This window comes from Camelina sativa, chromosome 18, assembly GCF_030686135.1.
Source record: "Camelina sativa cultivar CO46 ecotype springtype chromosome 18, ASM3068613v1".
NCBI lineage: Eukaryota > Viridiplantae > Streptophyta > Magnoliopsida > Brassicales > Brassicaceae > Camelina > Camelina sativa.
The window spans coordinates 20236026-20259179 of record NC_141897.1 but is presented as its reverse complement, the minus strand read 5'-3'; the positions used below and the strand labels follow the sequence as shown (position 1 = coordinate 20259179).

The following is a 23154-nucleotide window of genomic DNA, read 5'->3' as shown; positions in this document are numbered from 1 at the left end:
AAGAGGAAAGGAGAAAGACATTTAGCCTTTCTAGGAGTCAATGCTTTGCGCTTTTTTACTTTCCTCACCTTCACGTATATTTTTTTCTCTCTACTTTGGTACTTTTGTGAAAATTTCAATTTGATTTGATTTCTCCCATACACTAATTTCCAAACCTGTTTTGCAATGAGTGAATGATGATAAGGACGACGAACTTTCTTCTTCCTTGGAAAAGAATTTCCAAATATGAAAACATCAATTTCTTTCTACGGAGACACAACCCAATCGACACGGTTTCGTTGAATCTTCCTCCCAGACCAAACGACTAATTAAGTTGACTTGACATATACACACTACAAGAAAATTGTGTTATTCTAACAATATTTTTGCAAGGATTGTATTCGGTAAGATTTTACAATAAATTTTACTATATTTTTACAATGATGAATGCACATCACAATTTCATTACAATTTTATTACAAAATAACAACAAAATTTTTGTATCGTTTTTCCGTTACAAATTAGCAATATTAATGTGACATCCGAAAATGTCTTGCAAAATTTACAATAAATATTTCACGATTATGAGTTGTAATTATTTTGCAAGAATATTTTAGTATATACATGTGACAAAATATGAGACATCTTTACCACAGTATTTACAACAATTTATAACTCTTTCGCAACATATATATTTTATAAAAATTATGTATATAAATACATATTACATTTTTTTTTTGAATGGACTTCTATGTTACTTCTTCGTAAATCAATTAACTCTTTTGTTAGTTTCAATAACAACTGTAGAAGGTAAACTAACATCTAAATATATCAATTGTTCGTTTTGCTTATACTTGGAAAATCATGAAGTGTTACTAAAAAAACGTTTTATTTATATTCATGTTGTTTCAGGTATTAAGTGGTAGAAATGAAATGGATAAACTTGAAACAAGCTTATGATGGATTTTAATTATAAGTGTTTATCTGCTTTTTAAACAATGAAATCATTTTAAGTTTTGAAGGATAATTAATAAAAGCTAAACCTGTAATCAATTTATTTTATTTTAAAATAAGTTTTTAACTAGAGTTTACATTTCCCTCACTAAACTAATGTTATGACTAATATAGTTGTCATGATTTTATCACTGTATATTTGAATTACAACATACTAGTATCTAAAAGCAATATAAATTTATGACATCTCAAACACTATAACCATATATTGTATATGTATAATCAATTAATCATCTTTAGTGGTCCACGTTAGTCACCCGAATATGCCATTTTCTTTAACATCTCAAACATTATAATCATATACGTATATGTATATATAATCACATTCCCTTTTCTTTAAACTAATATATATATATATATATATATATTATATACATATAAAGTATAATCAATATTTCATTACCAAAAAAAAAGTATAATCAGTATGATAGCTAATATTTGTCCTCATTACTCACCCACAACCGTTACACACCTATCTTAATAATTTGATAACTATACAAATTCAAATTTACGTTGTGCGTGGAATATAAAAGTAATGTTGCGGCCTCTTCGGCTCGTCTTGTTATTATTTTGTTTATTTTATTTTTGAATAATACTTTAACAGATTTGGTCTAATCTACTAGTTCAGTATCAAAGATACGATTTTATTTTATCTTGCTTATATATAGCTTAAGAAGGTGCTTGACTATCAATACAACACGTTAGCAAGCAACATTTCTTCTCCAAAGGTAAACACAGTTCTCCATTAACCCGCAATTTTATTATTGGTTCTGATTAGTATTGAGTTTTGTCGTAATTGGTATAAGTTTTGTTGTATTATTATATACTGACTTTGTTACTTTTAACAAATATATTTAGATGAGTCTTATGGAAAATGAAGGCTAAGCTCAACGAGGGATTGCGGCCGATTAAGGTGTTTTTACCCATCAAGAACACCTCATCTGTGATAAGAAGAAATAAAAAATTTTAGAAAAACTATTTCACATCATTTGTGTACTTATTTTTTATTTATGCATTGCTGTAATATTTTAATATTTGATTATCTAATAAAATGAGTTATGCCTTTTACTTTAATCATGAAGATATATATTTTACTTTGGAAAAAATTAAATAAAAAATTTGAAATTAATAGCTAATTTGCTGAACAAATGAAATAGCAAAATACTGCAATTAAAATTAATGTTGTAAAATGAATTGCGTCTTAAGAATATGCAATGGAACAATAATTGTTTCATATTTTTTGTAGTTTTTATTTACGATGATTTATAGTTGCACTGAAACGTTGTAATTACACCACTAATTTGCTACATAAATAACATTACAATATTACAACACATATAGCAATAAATTAATTTGTTGGAAAATTGTAATGTTATTTGTTACACGTTTTATGTGGCAATAAGTTGCAACCATTTAGAGTTACAAACATGTGTTACAATTATGCGATAAATTTACTACGATACTAAGTTGCATTAGTACGACATATATAGCAAGAAGTTAGTTCATTGTAACCTTTGCAACATATGTGCAATAAATGCAAATTTGCAACGCCCAAACAGCAACAAACAAAATATGTCTCAGTTTTGTTGCAATATCATGATTTGCAACGATATATTAAATTATTGCAATAATTTTCAATGTTGTAATATAACTATTTTCTTGTAGTGACAAGTCAATAACTCAAGTCTTTGATTCGAGCTTTTTAGTATGTTTTCTCTATTTTCACTCGTCTTAAGTTAAATTAGCTAAATGATTCAATTTTTGGCACGGAATTCAGATATAAGTATGGTCATGCAGATTCTATTTTATTTTTATATTTGTAAACGAACCCTGTGAAAATACTTTATGGCTTTTGTGAATGTGGCAATGTGCGGTCAATTTTTTTTTTTTTAAATAACTTAAAAAATTTCTTATAGGCATTTGGAGTTTCAATACACACACACACACACACACAAAAATGACAAAGTTAAAGAAAATGATGAAGATCTTCTGATACATCTCATCGAGTGAACATTCCATCTACTAGGAGATCTTCAACTTCCGAATAGTAGAATCAGCTTTTCATCTCTGTTTACAAGTATAACTATTCTCACTTATAACACTCGTGAATGCCTACATTCTACAGTATATCTACAAGATGAAATAGAACACAAAAAAGCTGATAGAATTTATGGACATGACCTTTCATATTTTATGACCATCTTCAATATTAGAATGAGATTTCTATATTTACATCCGCTACGTGTGGATGGATTCTCAAGACTGTGCATCGCATAAAAAAGCAAGACCACAAAAATATGATGTGAAGAAAGGTTACTACAACCACAAAAATAGGATTATTAAGAATCTAACATGCATGCACCAAAGCGTAATACATCAAAGAAAAGATAGGATTAAAATATATGAACATGATAAGAACATAATCAATGTTTCCACTCACGAAATGTCGATGATATAGCTCCCAAAACGCTTCCCGAAATCAACCTAATTAACAAGATATGCCAAGTTATATCCCCAAAATCTAATCCTATATAAACACTTGCTTACATGAACCAAACATCTTTGAATAAGACTAGATTGGTAATTGTAATTTGTAAGTAAACTTGAGAGGCTGGAAAAGACATTTGCGAAACACAGGCCTCTATCTATAGTTGCAAGTCGGCCGAAGCATTGGGAGAACAACACGACATAAGAAAAAGCCTTGGGCTTCGATTTAATTTCCAAAGCCCATATAAAAGAAGCATATTATTCGGGACCGACCAAAGTTGAAGAAGTACAAAGTTGGTGTGTGTGTGTGTGTGTTGGATTCTGATACGCAAACTGAAATATAAGAAAAAAAGCAAACTCAGTGTCGCCGTACACGTGGCACGCTCAGAACTATCATCTCCTATAAAAACCTATTCTTCCGCCTCGCGTCAACAGAAACCAAACCATTAACCCTAATTTTTTTTTTTGGCCGAAACACTCCTGAAAACCCTAGATCTACAGATCTCCCCAATCTCACAGGTAATAATTCTTCACTTTTCTTCGATTCGACGATCTCTATGGTGTTCTCCGTCTTCTGATTTTGTTTTCTCGATTTGCTTTTAAATAATTCAGGGAGATTTATTTGAAGATGGTGTCTGATGCTAGCAAGAAGAAGGCAGCTCAGAAGAAAGCTGCTGCCGCCGCTAAAAGAGGTGGTAAAGCTGCTGCCTCATCTAAATCCGCCGCTACTTCCTCCAATGGAGCTGATAGCTTATCCAGTGGTGTCGAAGCTCTTCAAATCTCTGATCGGACCTGTACCGGTGTTCTCTGTTCCCATCCTCAATCTAGGGATATTCGAGTAAGCCCTCATCGATGCCTTGTGTTTTTTTTTATCCTATTGTTGTGAATTCACTAGAAACAACAGATCTGTTTAATTATTTGCTTCTGTGATTGTAAAAATTGAGATATAGTTAATCCGAACTTGGTTTGTATCCCCTGATTTTGATGGAATCTGTTTATAATATGTTTGCAGATTGAGTCATTGTCTGTGACGTTTCATGGTCATGACCTTATTATCGATTCGATGTTGGAGCTTAACTATGGGAGGCGTTATGGTCTTCTAGGGTTGAATGGTTGTGGAAAGTCCACTCTTCTAACTGCAATTGGACGCAGAGAGATTCCTATCCCTGACCACATGGATATCTATCATCTTTCTCATGAGATTGAAGCTACTGACATGTCTTCCCTTGAGGCTGTTGTTAGCTGTGATGAGGAGAGGTTGAGGTTGGAGAAGGAAGTTGAACTTCTTGCTGAGCAGGTTTGTATAATATTAATCAACAGTAGACTAGAGATGGTTTATTGAACTTTGTTTCTGTGTTGGATTCTTAATATGTGTTTTTCTCTTCAGGATGATGGAGGCGGCGAGCGTCTTGATTCTATCTATGAGAGGTTAGAAGCCATGGATGCTGCAACTGCTGAGAAGCGTGCAGCTGAGATTTTGTTTGGTCTTGGTTTCGACAAGGAGATGCAAGCTAAGAAGACTAAAGATTTTTCTGGTGGTTGGAGAATGAGAATTGCATTAGCAAGAGCTCTCTTCATTATGCCAACTATCCTTTTGCTTGATGAGCCCACAAATCATTTAGGTTGGTGGTCTTTCTTCTTTTCTACTTGTTTCAGATTGTTTTCCTTATTATTATTGCGTGTTCTAATGCTGCCTCTAATTTTGTCTCGTGAAACAGATTTGGAAGCTTGTGTCTGGTTAGAAGAGAGCCTGAAGAATTTTGACCGCATCCTTGTTGTGGTATCCCACTCACAGGATTTCTTGAATGGAGTCTGTACTAACATCATCCACATGCAAAGCAAGCAGCTCAAGTACTACACTGGTAACTTTGATCAGTATTGCCAGACTCGTTCTGAACTAGAAGAGAACCAGATGAAGCAATACAGATGGGAGCAGGAGCAGATTTCTCACATGAAGGAGTACATTGCTCGGTTTGGTCACGGTTCAGCCAAGCTTGCTCGTCAAGCACAGAGTAAGGAGAAAACTTTGGCGAAGATGGAGAGAGGTGGGCTCACTGAAAAGGTTGCCAGAGACAGCGTTCTCGTTTTCCGTTTTGCTGATGTTGGGAAGCTTCCACCGCCAGTGCTACAGTTTGTGGAGGTCTCTTTTGGGTACACACCGGACTACCTCATATACAAAAACATCGACTTTGGTGTCGACTTGGACTCGAGAGTTGCCCTCGTGGGACCTAATGGAGCTGGAAAGAGTACGCTTTTGAAGCTAATGACTGGTGAATTGCACCCAACTGAAGGAATGGTGCGACGTCACAACCACTTGAAGATCGCTCAGTACCATCAGCATCTGGCTGAGAAGCTAGACCTTGAACTGCCTGCACTTCTCTACATGATGAGGGAGTTCCCTGGTACCGAGGAGGAGAAGATGAGAGCTGCGATTGGTAGATTTGGTCTAACTGGTAAGGCACAAGTAATGCCAATGAAGAATCTGTCTGATGGACAAAGGAGCAGAGTGATCTTTGCGTGGTTGGCTTACAAACAGCCTAATATGCTTCTGTTGGACGAGCCAACTAACCATTTGGATATTGAGACAATCGACTCGCTCGCTGAGGCGCTTAACGAGTGGGATGGTGGTTTGGTTCTGGTGAGTCACGACTTCAGGCTGATCAACCAAGTGGCTCATGAGATATGGGTTTGTGAGAAACAATGCATAACTAAATGGAACGGTGACATTATGGACTTCAAGAGGCACCTCAAGGCTAAAGCCGGACTTGAAGATTGAAGATAGAGACTCAACTCCTCTCCTCCTCTTGGGAAGAAGACTCGATTGGGTCATTCATGCCGAGAGAGAGAGGAATGATTTGGTTTTTGATGGTTTTGGGAATGGTTTTTTTAACGAGAGTTCTGAAGCCACACACACTTGAGAGAAACCATACTCAGTAATCTCTGCATTTCTTACGCATTAAGAGGTCAGAGATTCTTTCTATATTATTAGTATTATCATTATTGATATGCACCTTTTTTTTCTTTTTTGTTATTGTTGTTGAACGTTTTTTTGAAAAGGCCAAACAGAGAGACAGAGTAATATTTTTGGTGGTATTGTAGGATTTTTTATTTTCTTTAAAGACTGAGATGTTGACGATTATCGTATTATATATATGTTAAATTGAGAATCTTCTCTAAATTATATTCGCTTATTCGTTGGAATATTCTATCTCTATGTTGAATCTGGTGAAGGAATCTTTGTATCAGTTATGGTCTTAAAAGTAAAAAAATTGACTTGGACGATCATTGTTACATGTAATCTTTGTGGAGGTAACCTCTTTTACAGGGTTACACTCAATCTTCTGAATTCCAAAGTCCAAGATGTTTTTGTAGTTAATTTATTTAGTTTCTCATACTCTGCTCTGATTCTTTCCATGAGATCTGTTTCTGTGATGTGAAAATTACTCGTTCAATTGCTTCTTCCGTGGTCTTTGTTCATAAAGTTTTCTTCATGTGGACTCTTAGCGTTTCTAGCATCTTCAGCAGAGATACTTTTTTTTTCTTTCTTTCTGGTCGCATGACATATACTTTGATTAAAGAAAAGGTTATAGTTGCGGGAAGAAAAAATTGCTGAACATTTTGCATTTCAATGACACGACATTACAATAATTTATACTCAAAGAGTACCAAGCTCATCGAACCTAACCTATCAAAGAAAAGATCTTACTCGGTACATACATCTCTCATATATGACATGAAACTACTAAAACGGATTAGATGAGCGTAACGTTTCAAACATGAGTTGGAGTTCCGGTTTCCGGGGTTGAAATGTCAGACAAGGCTACTTTCCGGCCTCTCTCTGACCGACTATTTTCAGCAAATTTGATGCTTCCTTCGTGCAATCCTTGTTGTTTCTCGTTCTCTGTCCATTCTGAACTGTAATAATGTTCTTCCTTTGATCTTTCTCCATCGCTTGACGGTCTTAAAAACATGCTTCCCCATTGCGGAAAATGTATAAACGCAACCGGGAGCGTGCACAAAACTGCCATAGCGCCCATCAACGAGAGTCCTTCCGCTGTACTAAACCTCGAAGATGAGAAGAAAAGAAGTTGAGTCAAACCAGATCCGAAGTTTCCTCCCGCACCGGTTAGTCCCGATATGAGCCCTAGAGAGCGGCGTGATACAAAAGGTGCAACCCCAAAGAGAGCCCCACAAGCTGCTTGTGTACCGACTGAGAAGAGCATCATTGCTAAGATTGCTATGGGAAGTGAACAAGCTCGACCTAGCCAGATACAGAAAAGAGCTCCTACGGTTTGAAAGATCCATAAGATCCACAACCGGCCTCTCATGCCAAAAATCCTAGCTGCCACATCGGAGGCGTAACCACCGAAGGGGCGGGCTATAAAGTTAGCCATTCCAAAGCTGGCTGCTACAATACCAGCTGTTTGAAGCTTAAGGTTAAACCTGACATACGTAGAAAACAAGTAAACAATGGTTAGTACCTTGTGCTAGAAGTAAGTTAGATCATCATTTCAGTTTGGGTTTAACGAAGAAGAGATCTAACCTGTCGTAGAAATATCCGGAGATAACGTTGTTGATCGTTACTTCAATTCCCATTGAAAATCCATATAGAACGAATAAAATCCATGTTCTGTAGTTCCTCACAGCAAACCAGAAAACCTATAAAAAGATAAATATTTATTAAGTAAATTAAAGAAACAGAATAAAATTCTGCATAATTACATAATGTTGGTATTAGCTATTGTCATTTGCTTTAGGCAACTTAATCGCAATATCAATGATTTTTCCTGATTAATTTGTATCAAATGCTAATTTTGAAAATGATACTCGCAAAGTTTGCTACGACTATAATTAATTCATAACTATGTTTAATGTTTGCATGATTCTTTTAATGAGACCATATACAGTTGTTTCTTGAATCTTGATTTGGATCTACTAAACAATTATACATGAGGCGAAGTATATATAGATAATTTACCTTGGAGAATTTGTCTTTAGAGACTTGACCTCTCTTTTGAAGGGTACTTAAGTTACCGTCAGGTAAATCTTGGCCGAGATTGAGGACGAGAATGCCCATAACAATTTGAAGTAATCCGGGAACGAAGAAAGCTATGCGCCACGCCATGAACGGAGTAGCTCCGGCAAGTTTGATGACTTGGAAGACCATTGGCATAAGGAGTTGAGTCACTCCACCGCCCATATCTCCCCACCCGCCTGCGCAACCGTTTACTAGTCCTATGATCTTACCGTTGAACATGACGCTGGTCCAGTACTGGCACGATACGAACGTGGCGAGGCAGAATCCGATCATGAACCGAACGCCTAAGTATCCGCTGGGGCCACCAACAAACGACATTGAGAAGACGCTTGGGGCCGTTAGCATTAGGGAGAAGGCAGTCCCGTATCGCGCACCGAGGAGATCACAAACCGCTCCCATGGCTAGCCTTGAGAAAATGGCGCCAGAGACGGATGCAACTCCGGCATTCCCAATGTCAGTTTTGGTGAGGTCAAGGTTATCACGGATGATGGGGACTAATGGTGCAGCGGCGAAGGTTGAGATGAAGCAAGTGAAGAATGAGAGCCATCCTAAGTGAAAAGCTCTCATGTGAGGTTTTGCAAATGAGAGTGGGTTGAACACTTTTGCTCGATGTTCGGAATCAACCGGAAGGGCGAATTTAGCCGTTGGATCGTCTGATTGGACGGTTTGAGATGAAGGATCGACAGAGAAAGAGAAGACTTGTTCTCTTCCTGTAACTCCATGCAAGGAGGTTCCAATGGAGTCTTCTTCATTAGAATGGTTGGGCGCCATTTTAAGGTGAGAGTGAGATGAAAAACCCTTGTGTAAGAGAGAAGGCTTAGTGCTCTTTGTTGTGTTTTGGTGTAAGTTGGAGAATTGAGATATGCAAAGTATATATAGAGCCAGAGGGGATACCAATAACGAATGGTGGCCTGTATGTAGGGTTAGGTATATCCAATAATGAAATTTAAATAATATAAGAACAAAATAAATAAGGACTCTAGCAATTTGTGCAAATTCTATTTTATCAAATGATGACAGTATTTAGTATTAGATATGACTATTTTGATTACTAATGGCTGAAAAGAATTATTAATGTTTGAGAACTAAACATATTATAGTATACGTTTCATACGTATACCACATTTGTATTATGAGTTTTGTCTGACAGATAAGCGATGCAATAAGTAAACCTGAAACGTTGATCTATGAATCAATTTTTTGGGTTCTTGATTGAAAGGTTTTGATTTTTAAAATATACTATTTTTTAGGAGTCGTGAGGTTTTATCAAGTGTTAGTAACTTAGTATTATCTTAGAAAAAGTCCAAGCAACATTCGCAAGGTATCAAGGCAAAAAGTGTAAGATATTAAGGTATTTATCAACTTCTGTTTCACAAATTTTTCTATTTAGTACCAATTCTTATAACCTATCGTCATTACAAATTTGAGTAAAATGCAGAAGAAAACGTTTCATTTTGCGTAAATTTTTTTCTAGATAGATAATTAACAAGAAATCTAGAAAAATATGTGTAAATCTATTTGGGCTATTGGCAGCCTGGCAGGTTTATTGTGCAATTTCTCTAAAATGGCGAACGTTGACAGTTGGCATTGGCGATGGCTTAAAGAGCTTAGGACTAGGAGGCCGTACGTATCAATGAAGGCAAAAAGTGTCAAAACGTCTTTAACTAATTTTTAATACTATGTCTCTTGAACATTCCATGTGGTCGACTCACCAAATTTATTAAATAATTATCTTGAAATAACTTCCTACAAAAAATGCTCTAACGTTTTTGGAATTTATGTGTATGCGTATATCATATTGTATAGTGTATAGGTTATATTATATACTTTCCGCCTATGATATTCGCATATCCTCACTATGAAACGAAATGATAAGTTGACTTTCTTAAATCTTCTTTGATATATATGCTTTCTATCATTTCGTTAAATCTATTTAATGCTTCGAAGCACTATTGTATCGATAGTAAAGTAGAGATATCCTGTGTTTTCCACGGTTCATTAACAAAGTTTCGGTAGAATTGTCCTACAGTTTGTTTTTATCGTTTTACACTTGTCACATTTTGTTTTGGCAAGTATAGTTGTAAACACTAAACAGTAGTTAAAGTCTTATAGTTTTGTAGAATTAACCACATTTTATTAACAAGGTGATCGAAATCTTTAATATATATAGAGTTTTTTTAGTTATATACATTGTTCTCACATGTAGGGAAGGCAAAAAAGTCCAATGGTTATAGGTTAAGAATATTCAAATATTGTGGGAAGGTCAAACAAAAAAAAAAGGTCTCAAAAACAATCTTTCATTACATGAGAGTAATGTGGCTCATTGACTTCTTACGTTTATTTAAGTTATTGTGGCTCAACTTGGTAGACTTCAGTTTCATGCATATGTAAAAAAGAACTCAAAAAGACAAAACATACAATTTAAAGAATTCTTAACTAAGTTAACTTGGTAAGCCTTTCGTTACAAAGATATTGAAGCTTTATGCCTCTATTGATCTAATTAAGAAAAACTGTTAAAAATATTTCCTTTTATCGTTCGGTCCAGGTTACATATAGAAGAAGAAAAGAAAACGAATTAGACAAATTGAAAGATTCAGATAAGTTTTAAGATTCGGATTTTTCAATTGATTTGGATATGCGTAGATACGGGCTTTTGGAGTGAACATCACTAGTATAGACTCCAAGTGGCTTAATTCAAAAGTAAACGGTGTGAATAGATTAGAGTCAAAAGTTGTGGGTTAAAAAGAAATTTACTTTCATTCGGCGTGAATAAACCGGGGCTCATTTTTGTAAAAGTTTCTGAAAGTTTTAGTTAATAAGTACTTAATTAATACTATAAATAAATAGTCGCTCCAATGACGGCATTTTTCACGTAACGATGAACATGGGATTGTACACCAAAAAAGTGGTTGATGCTTATCGTGCTCATATAAATTTTTCTGATAGGTGATAATTATTCACTTGCTTAAATACATTAATGATAACTTAATTGACTTATCTGTTAAATTACTATTTTAAAAGCCGTACACAGATCACCGCATTAGGTTAATTATGTCCTTATGATGCGGAGGATGTACGGTGTCCTCTCTGACTGTAATCTTCCTCATCATTCAAACCATTGAATATGATACACGTCAGTTACATATCTTGTTATCGATGATCGATTGTAAGTATAGTAGTAAAAAAACGCCAGAGATATATAATTAGAATATAAGAATATTTGTAAAGTGTATATCTGATAAGGACTATATAGACCACATATCATTATATATATGAGAGGTAAGCAAAGATATGATACGTAAAAAGGTGATATCCTTGTATGCGCAACATGTAAACACCATTAATTCCATAATGTTTTGTGTTTTTACAAAACTCCCTCAACAAAATCATCACCATTCCCTCATTAACACTAGGGTCCTAATAAGAACCATCAGAAAGAACCATCAGAAAAGACATACAAAATATGAAAATAATAACTCTATTACCCAGCTTCATGTTAATAAGATCTTCATATTTCACAACAAAACAACAATTAGTGATGGTTGCCTTTTTTTTTTATTATTGATATGAATGGTTGCTTTTGGTTGCCATAATGAAAATTTTCGGTAGATAATAAATTGTCGCTAAGAATATCAGTAGTAAATATAACTTTGAAAATAGCAAAAATATAACTTTATGAAATAGTAAGTGTTTAGACATTCGTCACAAATGGCTATTTTACATTGTTCATCAAATTCAAATCTATCGCTTGTCGATTTATGGCATGAAAATTTATATGTGGTCGAGTACTGTAAAATTCGATAACAGTCATGCTTTCCGTCTATAAAAAAATGTATAATGAAATAAGTTGGTTGTCGTTTGCTAGCAAAAACTAAAGTTGTTAACAATCTATAATAGACATATAACTTTGTCGGTTAAAGCCAAAAGTTGATTTTGCTGAACATTCATTTAATTGGCACGACAAAATTTTACATGACTACCATAAATTTTCATACTAGTATGAGTTTACCTATGACTTAATGAGTTATGAAATCATCCTATTTTAAAAATCAAGTACACAACTTACATCAATATGGGTTATAATTGGGCCGAAATGCTGAATGGACTTCCCGAAAAGTCCATATTATCAGACCCTACAAACGAATGCATGCATATTGTGGGGGGTTTTTTTTTTTTTTCTTTTTTTTTGTCGGATCATATGCATATTGTAGCTTTTATTAACAAAATGCCACATGAGCTAGAGAAGCGATCTAATTTGGCACGATGTGATATTTCGAATACTGATTATGTTGAGTTGATTGCTGTAGCTCAACCAAATTTATGGACACTGAAAATAAATACTAAATTTGAAAAAACGTCACAATACACAATATGAAGAGAAGAATATCCCTATTATAGAAACTAAACATGTAAATTCCGTAAAGTACTATTACACATTTGGAGCAATATCATAATCTGATACAACACATTTAAACACATAAATTAACTCTCAAACGTGTTCCGGCGTACAACTAGGAGGAGATGGTTCAAACCCCACGCGCCTGCCACGCTCCGATCTACTGTTGACGGCGAACTTCAAGCTCCCTTCATGCATACCCTTTTGCTTCTCCGTCTCCGTCCACTCTTTTAAATAATAATACTCCTCCGTAGACTTCACTGCATCTTCCGTGGAAGCCATAAACATGCTTCCCCATTGCGGGAAATGCACTAATGTGACGGGTAATGTACACGCCATAATCATCACCCCCATCCACGTCAGCCCTTGTTCCGTAGTGAACGTTGAGGTCGAGAAGAACACAAGCTGGGTCAAACCGGAACCGAAGTTTCCACCGGCTCCAGTAAGACCAGAGATGATGCCTAAGGAGCGGCGTGAGATGAAAGGTATGATGGCGAAGGTGGCTCCACAAGCGGCTTGAGCCCCGAGAGAGAAGAGGATCATGGAGAAAACCGCGGTTGGGAGCGTCGTGGCTCGGCCTAGCCATACGCAGAAACAACCACCTAAGGTTTGGATGATCCATAGGGTCCAAAGACGGCCTCTCATGCCGAAGTGTCTAGCAGAAACGTCTGAGGCCCAACCGCCAATAGGACGGGCAAAGAAGTTAGCCATACCAAAGCTTGCCGCGATTATACCGGCAGTGTGAAGCTTGAGATGGAACCTGCAAAAATAGTCAGCATGTATTGAGTCTTTGTTATCCACGTTGGTTATATTGTTAGGGTCTAAGTGGTAACAAATAAAAATGGCAGTATTGGATTTGCGAAAAAAGACTTTAAGAAATCATGTTTAGTATAGAATAATTGTAATTTCTTAGAAAATATTATGTTTTGTTTAAAAAGATCATATGATAATGCTTTAACAACCCATTTGATCATGCAAGGTATCAACAACCAACTAGTATTATAGTTTGAGTGTTACTGTCTATTATAATTAGTATGGTGCATCGACATTCAAGTCAATTTGATTCTAATTGTAAGGAAAAAAAAACTCGTAAACTATGGCATGATACACTACTCTGCTAATACTAAAATCAGTCAAACCTTGCATGATACACACACTACTCTGCTAATACTAAAAGCAGTTAAACCTGGCATGATATACACACTACTCAGCTAATAGCAGTCAAACCCTTATAATTATTGTTTTTTTTGTTTTTATAATTATTGTTGATACTTCATAGACTAAGTATTTAATAAATATAATGCGAGTTATAACAATTTTACCTGTCGAAAAAGTACTCAGCGATGACATTATCGGTTGTGAGCTCTACTCCCATGGAGTATCCATATAACAGCACGAAAACCCATGTCCTATAGTTCGTGATCGCATACCATAAAACCTGGTAATTAAAATTGTCGACCAGAAAACTATGAGCCTTAATTACACACACAAAAAAAAGATCTTTAACCAAGAAAAAGTAAAGAAGAGAAAATACTCTATGAAAGGGTAAAAATATTACACTCACTTAAGGTATAACTAACTCGCTTTTTCTATATGAAAACAACCATTCATATAAAACATGAAAAGTATATAATTCAGACAACGATCTGCAGACCCTATGTATATAAAATATTAAAAATCAAAGGATCCAAGAACTTGTCTTTAGTAACAGCACCTTTCTTCTCGAGTGTGCTTCTGTTACCATCAGGGAGGTCTTGTCCTAAAGTCAAGACCAAGACCCCCATGATGATGTGCATCCACCCGGGGACAAAAAAAGCCATCCTCCACGCGGTGAAAGACGTAGACCCCATGCGTCGAATGATCTCATAGACCATCGGCATGAGTAGCTGCGTGACTCCACCCCCCATGTTCCCCCATCCGGCCGCTGTCCCGTTCACCAGACCTATGATCTGACCGTTGAACATTGTGCTCATCCAGTACTGACATGACACAAAGGTGGCGAGGCAGAATCCGATCATGAACCTCACCGTTATGTACCTATATATGGCCAAAATATTGTTAGAATTTAACATCGAAAATAATCCAATATATATATAATCACTTTACTTATTATCAATTAATTTTGAGATTGGATCCATTGATGTTTTAGGAAAATTATCTTAGATTAATCGGTTTACTAACCGCATATTACATGGAGTACACATGCATATATATAGGACCGTCTCAAACTAAGTGAAGTTAATGTTAAGCTTTTTGCGCAATTTTGCAATTCACAAGCTAAGTAAGCTTACCCGCCGGCATCAGCAACGAAAGACATGGAGAAGACGGTCGGAGCAGAGAGCATGACGAGGAAAGCACAGCCATAACGTGGCCCAAGGAGATCGCAAACGGCTCCCATAACAAGCCTAGAGAAGATACTGCCAGAGACCGAAGCAACACCGGCATTCCCAACATCTTGTCTGGTAAGATTAAGGTTATCTCGAATGATGGGGACAAGAGGGGCAGCAGCAAAAGTGGAAATGAAGCAAGTAAAGAATGAGATCCAAGCAAGATGGAACGTTCTCATATGTGGAGCCTCAAAGGATAAGAGTTTGAAGACTTTGGCTTTGTGTTCGGTGTCCACGGGAAGAGAGAATTTTGCTGATGTGTCGGAAGGAACCGCCGGAGACTCGACGAAGAACGCATAGCTTTGCTCTCGACCGGTAACTCCGTGCATTGAGCTTCCCGGTTCACCGAAACCATCGGCCATTTTGTATTTGATTTTTTTGGCTAGTGGTCTTGTGTTTAGGGAACAAGAAGGAGAAGAATGGTTTATATAGAGATAAAGAAGTTGACTTGGTAAGAGCCGATGGAGATTCGAAAAGGCTATAAGTGGGATTCGTTTTACGTAAATGATACTATAATAGTATAGTTCTTAACGTAATTAATGATTCGAAGTTGTTTATGCAAGGCTGATTACAATTATACAAGTTGCGTCTATATATTAATAGTATGGAATATTCACTTTCGCCGCGAGCATGCATACACGAGAATTTAGCCTCATCAAACGTCCCAAACGTTCACTTAGATTCCAATTAAGTATTTATCAAAATGATATTACTAAACTGACCATATCTTTAGGAAATTTTCTTTAAAGAAGACAAACTATTTTCGAGTTTCGGTTCTGTTATTATTACTACTTTTTTTTTAATAATATAAACACAATATATAAATTTATCAAATGACGATGATAGTGTTATATGTGTAAAGCACTTTATTTTTAATTAAATTCTATACCATGAAATATGAGTTCGAAAAAGAATTACAACGATTTCTTTTCTCGTATAATATACAACGATATCTCTTCATGTATAACACAGCAAATTAATATCAGTGGTATACAATATGTCACAAAATGGTATAGTGTTGTTTTCTATAGGATTCCTTTTCTTTCTAAAGATTTTCTTTAGAGAAGCAGAAGCAATAAATTCATAGTATTACAGAAAAACAATTCATTTTTAGTTTCATAGTAGCATAAATTATTTAATATATGAATGATGATAAGTTTGTAACGATAGCTTTATGGAGTTTTAATTTATCCCACGAAATTTTATAAGTGATTTTCCTTGAAATTTGTGGTTTAAAAAAGGGAGATAAGCAAAATTGTAATGGATTAAGCTTTTCTTTTCGATAAAGGCTAGAACTCGAATCTCACCATCTATGATTCTCGACATTAGTTTTTTCTTTTGTTGCAATTATAAACAGTTTAGCAATTACAAAACATTTCGGAGATTAGTCTAAAATTTGGTCTACTAAAAAAATTTGTAGTGAGATTTTTTTCCACATGATGGGATGCAATAATCCATCCAAGGAGGTATCGGTGTGATACATTACATCATATATCATACATGTGAACGACTCCGGTGGGTCCTTCGTCTCTAACTCTCTATATATGTGACTACTACGTCTTGCATGGATTCAAAGATCCATTTGATAATATTTTTGTTTTTGGGGTTAAAATTTAAAATTGTTAATATACTAGTGTCATAGGAAAAAACTTAAAATATAGAGATTCTAACTTATAAAAAACTATAGTCGTGATGATGTAATCAAATATCCCGAACTACATGCTTAGGAAGATTGTAACAGCAGAATAACAGTTGTACTTTCAGTCTTTACAAATATTAACTTTTTTCCTTAGGAAACGTGCAACAGTGCCATAGTTTGATCTTTAATTTGTAACAAAATAAAACTTTACATGTCCAAATTTAACACCAACCAATATAAATTATTCTTAACTATTCAAAAGATTGATCTCCCCATAGAAAGAGATACCATTAGGTCAATTCATAATGGATTCCATGTTTTTTGACCGATAACTTTTTTTTCCCCTACAGTTCGCAGTTTTGTGCTTTGGGTTTTCGTGAAAAGTAATTTTTACTAAAAATAAATGATATTTCCATAAATTATTTCGTATTTCGTATGCTGAGTTTTTTTTTTCAAATGAAGATCACTTATAGATAAAATACAAACATATAATTAAACCGGATTAGGAAAAGTAATTTCTGAAGAAAAGAAGAATAAGCAAAACACTAAATTAGGAATCTTATTTTCACTGCAGATACAGCATGCTAAGTTAGAATGCCAGCAGATTTACAGGCGCACACAAATTGAAATAGTTTTATATACTATGAGAAAATGTGAAGCGCATACGTACGTGTCCGAGATTAAAGTGGTCCAAGTCCAACGATTCCAAGCCAGATTCTCTGGATTCCATTATAGAGTATATTTTATAGTTCATCTCAAGTTACACCTTTTTTCTATAAAAATCAATTACGTTTTTTTTTTTTTTCCAAATAATTGTCAATATATATGTAACTTAATGTAAGTTGTGAAAGCATCTTCCACAAATAAAGTATCAAAGCCATAGAACATTGTGGTCACTGCTCTTCGATCATTCTTTGATTTAGTCTATTGCTCAACATTTAATAGATAACTCGCACTAACTAGTAACTACCATTCTATCTACTGAATTTTATAACTGTCAAATAATTTCGAAGGAGCTTTAGTTATTTGTGCAAGTCAAGAATCTAAAGCCTTATACACACACAGTCGCACACAGTACTTGTCTGGTCACACATAATAAGACTTAAAACTAAAGACTAAACCAGAGAAATAAGAAACTAAGGAATTTACAAGCAAAGCAAAGCAAAGCAAAGGATCTCATGGGGCACCCATGAGAATCGGATCACCCAAACCCGACCCATGTTTTCCAAGGGCCGAGATGCTTAGAGAACGTTTCCTCATCTTTTCTTTACCCGACCAGAGTCTTTCGACCAGCTGCTGGTTCGCAGTCCGCAGGAAAAGGTCTAAGTTTTGTATGTACTTGTCGTCTTTTGTTGCCTGCTTGTGGTTATTTTCAGACATTATCGCAACCGTATCTCGTGACTCTTCCTCTTCATCTGTCCAGTAGCTTTTGTCTTCCATTGCAAGATCATCGTACTCCTCATCTGATTTTGTCGACTGCTCATCAACTGATCCCATCTGCATAGATTACACAGCAAGACTCATTAAATCAACCGAGGGGCATGGTCACCACTTTCTTGCATACTGAATACATAAAAGGAGTAAGAAGATCATTATGGAGAGTTTAATTACCTCTTCATGGTCTCGCTTGTTATCGTTATCGTCATCGCTAAAATCTGTATCTGGTTCGGGAGGATCATCCTCGATTTCTTCATCGCTCCCATTCACAGACTGATCCTCCTTAAGCTGAACGACATTAACAGAGAAGAAGATACAGAATCATCAAACAACCTTCCACATAGGAATGAAGACATAAGAGAACTGAGAACATGGTTTTAGAGTAGTACCTCCTTAGAAGTTCCTTCAGACATCCTAGGCGAGCTGCAGCAAGAAGAGTAATACCGACTACTGGTTTCAGCTACGTCAGCTCTAGAGTCATCTACACTCCCCGCTCGACTCGTCGCTCCACCACTAGGCCAAGCACTGATCCCAAACAGACCAAACTGAAGATTCACCGGTTCAGCTTTCTGTAGGTATCCATAGACCGGGTGCTCCATTCCATTTTCCTCCATCATCTCATTACAAAAGATTGGCTTTCCGCTCTCATCAACCTTATCACTAACCGGCCAAGTTCTTGCGAAAGTGCCATCAGTGTTGAGAAGAGCCATTAGATGCCTAGAAGATCCTTTTCTTTGGATCAGCTGAAACATGCCTTTGGAACTCAATGAATTGGCTGTACACTGGTTCCTATACTCATCGTCAATCACTGAGACAGTATTTGTTGTAGCATCATAGAGCTGCTCTCCTGCTTCTCGTCTACGCAGGCAACTAAACACTGTTGCGTGGATCGCAGCCACACTCTTGTCGACATTGGTATTGTTTATCTTGGGAACGAGATGCTTGTCAGCTCGTTTACAGAGGTAGTCCTGTATTGTTCTAATGTTACGTATATATTTCACATACTTGTTCTTCTCTGGGTCAAGCATCATGTACTTGGCTCTAACTGCAAATCTTTCCAAGTGTTTCTCCTCGTTTGCGATGTAAACCATGAATGGAACTATCGAAGGATGCTTTTTCATCAGTCCCATCTGCAAGTAAGGAAGAAGTTAGAATTATTACAACTTCCAACTTACAAAACGAAATGTTTTAAAAGAGAACAGAGTGGGGATTACCACAAAGTTAAGGCTTAAATGGACACCTTCAACAACAACAGACTCTTTCCTTTCTTCCCATGCGGTAATGAGCCTATCAAGATTGTCAATAACAATTTCACTTTGAGCCTTAAATCCTTCTACAGCCATTTGCTTGGGACTTAACAAAACCGGGGTGGTTGATTTTGATACAAAATCAGTATGTTGAGTATTATTATTAGCCTTTACACCTTCAGAGGCATTCACTTTTTCGTCCTCAATGTTGTCCAATTTTTTGGCCCTTCTTTTTTTGGCTTTTGACTCAGCAACTGCCACAGGGTCAAGGTACTCTCCAGCATGGTAAGTTGAAGCCCACAGCAAAGGATTTTGCTTTTCATCAACAAAACTCCTCATCATGTGACGGATTGAGTCGGTTGAGACTACCGTTGTAATCCCCAGCCTACTTCCCTAAGAAAGAAAAAAATCAAACATTGTAATGCCTGTGAAAAAACAAGTGAAACAGTACCTAAGCTAATAACCTCAGATCTAGGCATTGTAACGCTTATTAAATGAAAGTGATGAATATAATACCAGAAGTGCAGAGAGTGTGGATTTGCCACAGCCACTGGTGCCGCACAGCAGAACAGTCACAGATTCTTTCCTCTCTCTGATTCTGTAGAAAATGAAAAAGATCAAATGAGGTGCGGTTACAAGATAGAAAATATGAGGTAGCTAAGAAGGATGAAACTGAACACATATATATATAGGCAAAGGTTTAAGATTAAGCTCACATAACTTCTAATGACAATTCAGTAGAAAAAGATCTGACTGACTACAGTTCCTATCAAATGTTTCTTAGAGAAGCAACATACGGTACATAACAACAGATATGTTCCTAAAGATAAGAAAATTTACCTGCAAGCCAGAATCAAGTCAGCCCTTTGGTCATGACCCACATACTTATATTCAGCCAGAGCATCACAGACAACGTTAACGAATATCTCCCGCGAAACAACAACGGTAGTTCGCCTTTTATACATCTCAAAAGGCTTACTTTTACTCTTATCAACATCATCAGTAGCCAAACTGTTAACTGGTGAAGTAGCAGCATCATCACTTGTCTTGTCAAAAACAGAGCCTTTCCCATGAGAGGGTGAAAGGATCAAAGATCCCTCACTTCTTATTAACTCAAACACCCTTCGACTGATCTGCACACACACAACACACACATAAAAAAAAAAAACAGAACATCAGAATCTTAAAAAAAAAAAAAAAAAAAAACTTGCCAAAGGTTTTGCAACAAAAGAACAGCCATAAATTAGGACCACCACAAATAATGAAACTTTTGTCTTTTGTTTCAAACTAAATCATTACCTTTACAAGGTTTCAAGCAAGCTCATGATCAGAAAAAGCCAGGGGGGAAAATAAATCCAAATTATCAAAAGTAACACACGGATTAAAAATCATGCTTAGTGTATCCCTGACAATAATTAATTGAGAATCATTCACACTCAAATTAACAAGACTTGAGAATAGACCATGTCGGTCGAGACAGTAATGCCAAAAAAAAAAAACACGAAATCAAAGACAAACGTGCTTAGTCCTATTCATCAAATTCAGACACATCACCACTGTTCCAGAAATAAGCCAGTTCGTTAATCCAAAAATAATAATCCCAAACTACTAAACGACAAAAAAAAAATTCTTAATGATGAAGAATCGTAATCTAGTGAAAGCGATGTGTGAAACAAATTATCTCAAAAAAAAAAAAAAAGGTGTGAAATTTGGGGATGGTCAGAGATGAAGGACCTTGAAGGCGTGACGGGCTTTGCAACCCATGAGCTGAAGAGTACTCTGTAAAACAGGACGCGTATACCTAAACGAATCTTTCCAAGTCCCGCTTCCTTCTTCTTCCACCGCCGTCTCCGTATCCGTACCGTCGACCACCACTATATACATCACCTTCGTCATCTCCGCCATATTTTGATCTCTATACTATACTTTATATACAAAAAAAACATTAAAACGAATCTCGAATTAGATATTTATGGTAATATAACATGCAGGCAGGAGACAAATTTGGGAATGCAGAAAAAAGAAGAAGCGTGTACCTGTTTATGGGAAGGAGTAATTAGAGAAAGCGTGTCAAAAAATTAGGGTTTTTATTTTAGAATCAGAAGAGATTAAGAATGTATATATATGTATTGTTGTTGTTATAAGAAGAAGAAGAAGAAGAAGAAGAAGACGAAGAAGACGAAGATGTGTTTTTGGTTGTTGTTGTGGCCATTTTGTGTCAGCTTTGTTCCACGCATCGCTTCAGTTAAGCCTACACGAGTCTCTCTCTTTAAAGCCACCTTCCCCTCTCTCTCTCTCTCTCTCTCGTTTCCATTATAGACGAAAACTTTAAAAGAAAAATGTCTTGTTTATTTGTGTATTTTGTATTATTCAACCTGTATTTTTCTTTTCCTTAAAAAAGTTACACCTAACTTTGTTTTTTTTATTCAATTTATACCCCAAAACCTTTTGATGTATAATCGATATATATTTTCTTTAATAAGATTTTATTTTATTAGATTACATCTGGTTAATATAATAAAAATTAAAGTGTGGCTAACTTTAAAATTAATTACAATATTGAATCAAACTGTAAGGGTAAAATCCTAGGATTTATAATTTTAGTGGTTTTTTAGATAAAAGATACTAAGATTTTTTTTTTTTTTGCTTCTGTTTATATCGTTACGATTTCGGTTAGAAGGAACTATTAATTTTCTATAACCAAGTGTTTTTTCTTTGCTTGTTAAAATATAACCAAGTATTTCGCCGACCCCATTTGATCCGGTCTTTTGTCAACATTTTATTAGGATCTTATTCTTAGAAGAAAAAGTACTACTACTATATGTCTTAAATTGTTTTTCTTTTTTTAGTTGTTACTATTGAATTTTAAAATCTGTGATCTCAGTTCGTGTAAACTGTAGAAGAATAACTCAACTCAAAACTTATGTGTGTTCAAATAAAAATTGAATAATAATCTGTTTGAGAAATTTACTCTTTATAATTTTTTAGAAATGAACGGAGTCGAACGACGAATACGAACTTGCTGAACAACATTTTTTTTTGGCTAAACATTAAATTGCATGCATTAAAAATGGTAGGTTTCGTGAGATATTTTGACTCGAGTCTACAAATCCAAGATTTTCCTTAAAAAGATGAAAACACATTGACACTCACATTTGACATATTATGACCCACAAATTATGTGATTAAATTCAGGACTGATAATAAAGACGACCCACAAATACACTTTTCAGTTTAAAATTTAGTAATGTGAAGTTGTGTTTGTCTTTATGATTTCCCTAACCAAATTTTATTTTCTATTGTTTTTTTTTTATCATCGTTAAAATGAAAAATTTGGTACTCTACAAAATTCATATTTACAAAAAAAATAAGAATATCATTTATATACTGTATATTAATATAAAAATAACATTGAAAAAGAAAACGAATTTAATTGAATTATTCAATCAAGAAAAAAAAATTTAGATCTGAGGTCGGACTGCGCTGGCTTCTCTAGCACTCGCTCCGACCTCTTGTTTCTCTTCCGCTTT

General features: G+C 35.5%; 4 protein-coding genes across 6 annotated transcripts; 1 reads left to right on the top strand and 3 right to left on the bottom strand.

Annotated features, from left to right (window-relative positions):
• The first annotated feature begins 3766 nt into the window (after positions 1–3766).
• LOC104762188 (ABC transporter F family member 1) lies at positions 3767–6658 on the top strand. The gene is made up of 5 exons (XM_010485431.3): positions 3767–3999; positions 4093–4318; positions 4493–4777; positions 4868–5102; positions 5199–6658. The coding sequence occupies exons 2-5, from the start codon at positions 4109–4111 to the stop codon at positions 6254–6256; spliced, it is 1788 nt and encodes a 595-aa protein (XP_010483733.1). The 5' UTR covers positions 3767–3999; positions 4093–4108; the 3' UTR covers positions 6257–6658.
• Positions 6659–7086: 428 nt separating this feature from the next.
• Positions 7087–9356, bottom strand: LOC104762187 (high affinity nitrate transporter 2.3-like). Its single transcript, XM_010485430.3, has 3 exons — positions 8459–9356; positions 8024–8139; positions 7087–7923 (listed from the first exon to the last, which is right to left on the bottom strand). Exons 1-3 carry the CDS (start codon positions 9287–9289, stop codon positions 7251–7253), a joined length of 1620 nt encoding a protein of 539 aa, XP_010483732.1. The 5' UTR covers positions 9290–9356; the 3' UTR covers positions 7087–7250.
• Positions 9357–12838: 3482 nt separating this feature from the next.
• Positions 12839–15700, bottom strand: LOC104762185 (high affinity nitrate transporter 2.4-like). 2 transcript variants are annotated; one of them, XM_087497939.1, is made up of 4 exons: positions 15206–15700; positions 14629–14951; positions 14237–14352; positions 12839–13674 (listed from the first exon to the last, which is right to left on the bottom strand). In XM_087497939.1, exons 2-4 carry the CDS (start codon positions 14656–14658, stop codon positions 13008–13010), a joined length of 813 nt encoding a protein of 270 aa, XP_087354065.1. In that variant the 5' UTR covers positions 14659–14951; positions 15206–15700; the 3' UTR covers positions 12839–13007. The 2 variants fall into 2 exon arrangements, with proteins under 2 accessions (XP_087354065.1, XP_010483730.1); XM_010485428.2 differs by having other exon boundaries at positions 13008–13674; positions 14237–14380; positions 14610–14951; positions 15206–15663.
• A 2242-nt stretch (positions 15701–17942) lies between these two features.
• On the bottom strand, positions 17943–22044 carry LOC104762184 (P-loop NTPase domain-containing protein LPA1 homolog 1-like). Of its 2 annotated transcripts, none has more exons than XM_087499716.1 (8): positions 21661–22044; positions 21359–21549; positions 20465–20757; positions 20141–20222; positions 19592–20017; positions 18767–19507; positions 18552–18665; positions 17943–18437 (listed from the first exon to the last, which is right to left on the bottom strand). In XM_087499716.1, the coding sequence occupies exons 2-8, from the start codon at positions 21527–21529 to the stop codon at positions 18117–18119; spliced, it is 2148 nt and encodes a 715-aa protein (XP_087355842.1). In that variant the 5' UTR covers positions 21530–21549; positions 21661–22044; the 3' UTR covers positions 17943–18116. The 2 variants fall into 2 exon arrangements, with proteins under 2 accessions (XP_087355842.1, XP_087355843.1); XM_087499717.1 differs by having other exon boundaries at positions 21359–21544; positions 21661–21954.
• Positions 22045–23154: the final 1110 nt, after the last annotated feature.

Bases quoted from the DNA above. Each gene is read 5' to 3' on its own strand.
- LOC104762185 (XM_010485428.2), bottom strand. From the start codon at position 15,663: ATGGCCGATGGTTTCGGTGAACCGGGAAGCTCAATGCACGGAGTTACC. The intron at 14,381-14,609 runs GTTCTTGGATCC...TAAGGCTCATAG, and splicing joins GGTGCTGTTACTAAAGACAA to TTTTCTGGTCGACAATTTTA. The intron at 13,675-14,236 runs GTAAAATTGTTA...CTATTTTTGCAG, and splicing joins GCTGAGTACTTTTTCGACAG to GTTCCATCTCAAGCTTCACA.
- LOC104762184 (XM_087499716.1), bottom strand. From the start codon at position 21,529: ATGGCGGAGATGACGAAGGTGATGTATATAGTGGTGGTCGACGGTACG. The intron at 18,666-18,766 runs GTACTACTCTAA...AATGTCGTTCAG, and splicing joins CTGAAGGAACTTCTAAGGAG to CTTAAGGAGGATCAGTCTGT. The intron at 18,438-18,551 runs GTAATTAAACTC...TAATCTATGCAG, and splicing joins ACAAGCGAGACCATGAAGAG to ATGGGATCAGTTGATGAGCA.
- LOC104762187 (XM_010485430.3), bottom strand. From the start codon at position 9,289: ATGGCGCCCAACCATTCTAATGAAGAAGACTCCATTGGAACCTCCTTG. The intron at 8,140-8,458 runs GTAAATTATCTA...ATCTTTTTATAG, and splicing joins CTAAAGACAAATTCTCCAAG to GTTTTCTGGTTTGCTGTGAG. The intron at 7,924-8,023 runs GTTAGATCTCTT...TACGTATGTCAG, and splicing joins TCCGGATATTTCTACGACAG to GTTTAACCTTAAGCTTCAAA.
- LOC104762188 (XM_010485431.3), top strand. From the start codon at position 4,109: ATGGTGTCTGATGCTAGCAAGAAGAAGGCAGCTCAGAAGAAAGCTGCT. The intron at 4,319-4,492 runs GTAAGCCCTCAT...ATATGTTTGCAG, and splicing joins CTCAATCTAGGGATATTCGA to ATTGAGTCATTGTCTGTGAC. The intron at 4,778-4,867 runs GTTTGTATAATA...TTTTCTCTTCAG, and splicing joins TTGAACTTCTTGCTGAGCAG to GATGATGGAGGCGGCGAGCG.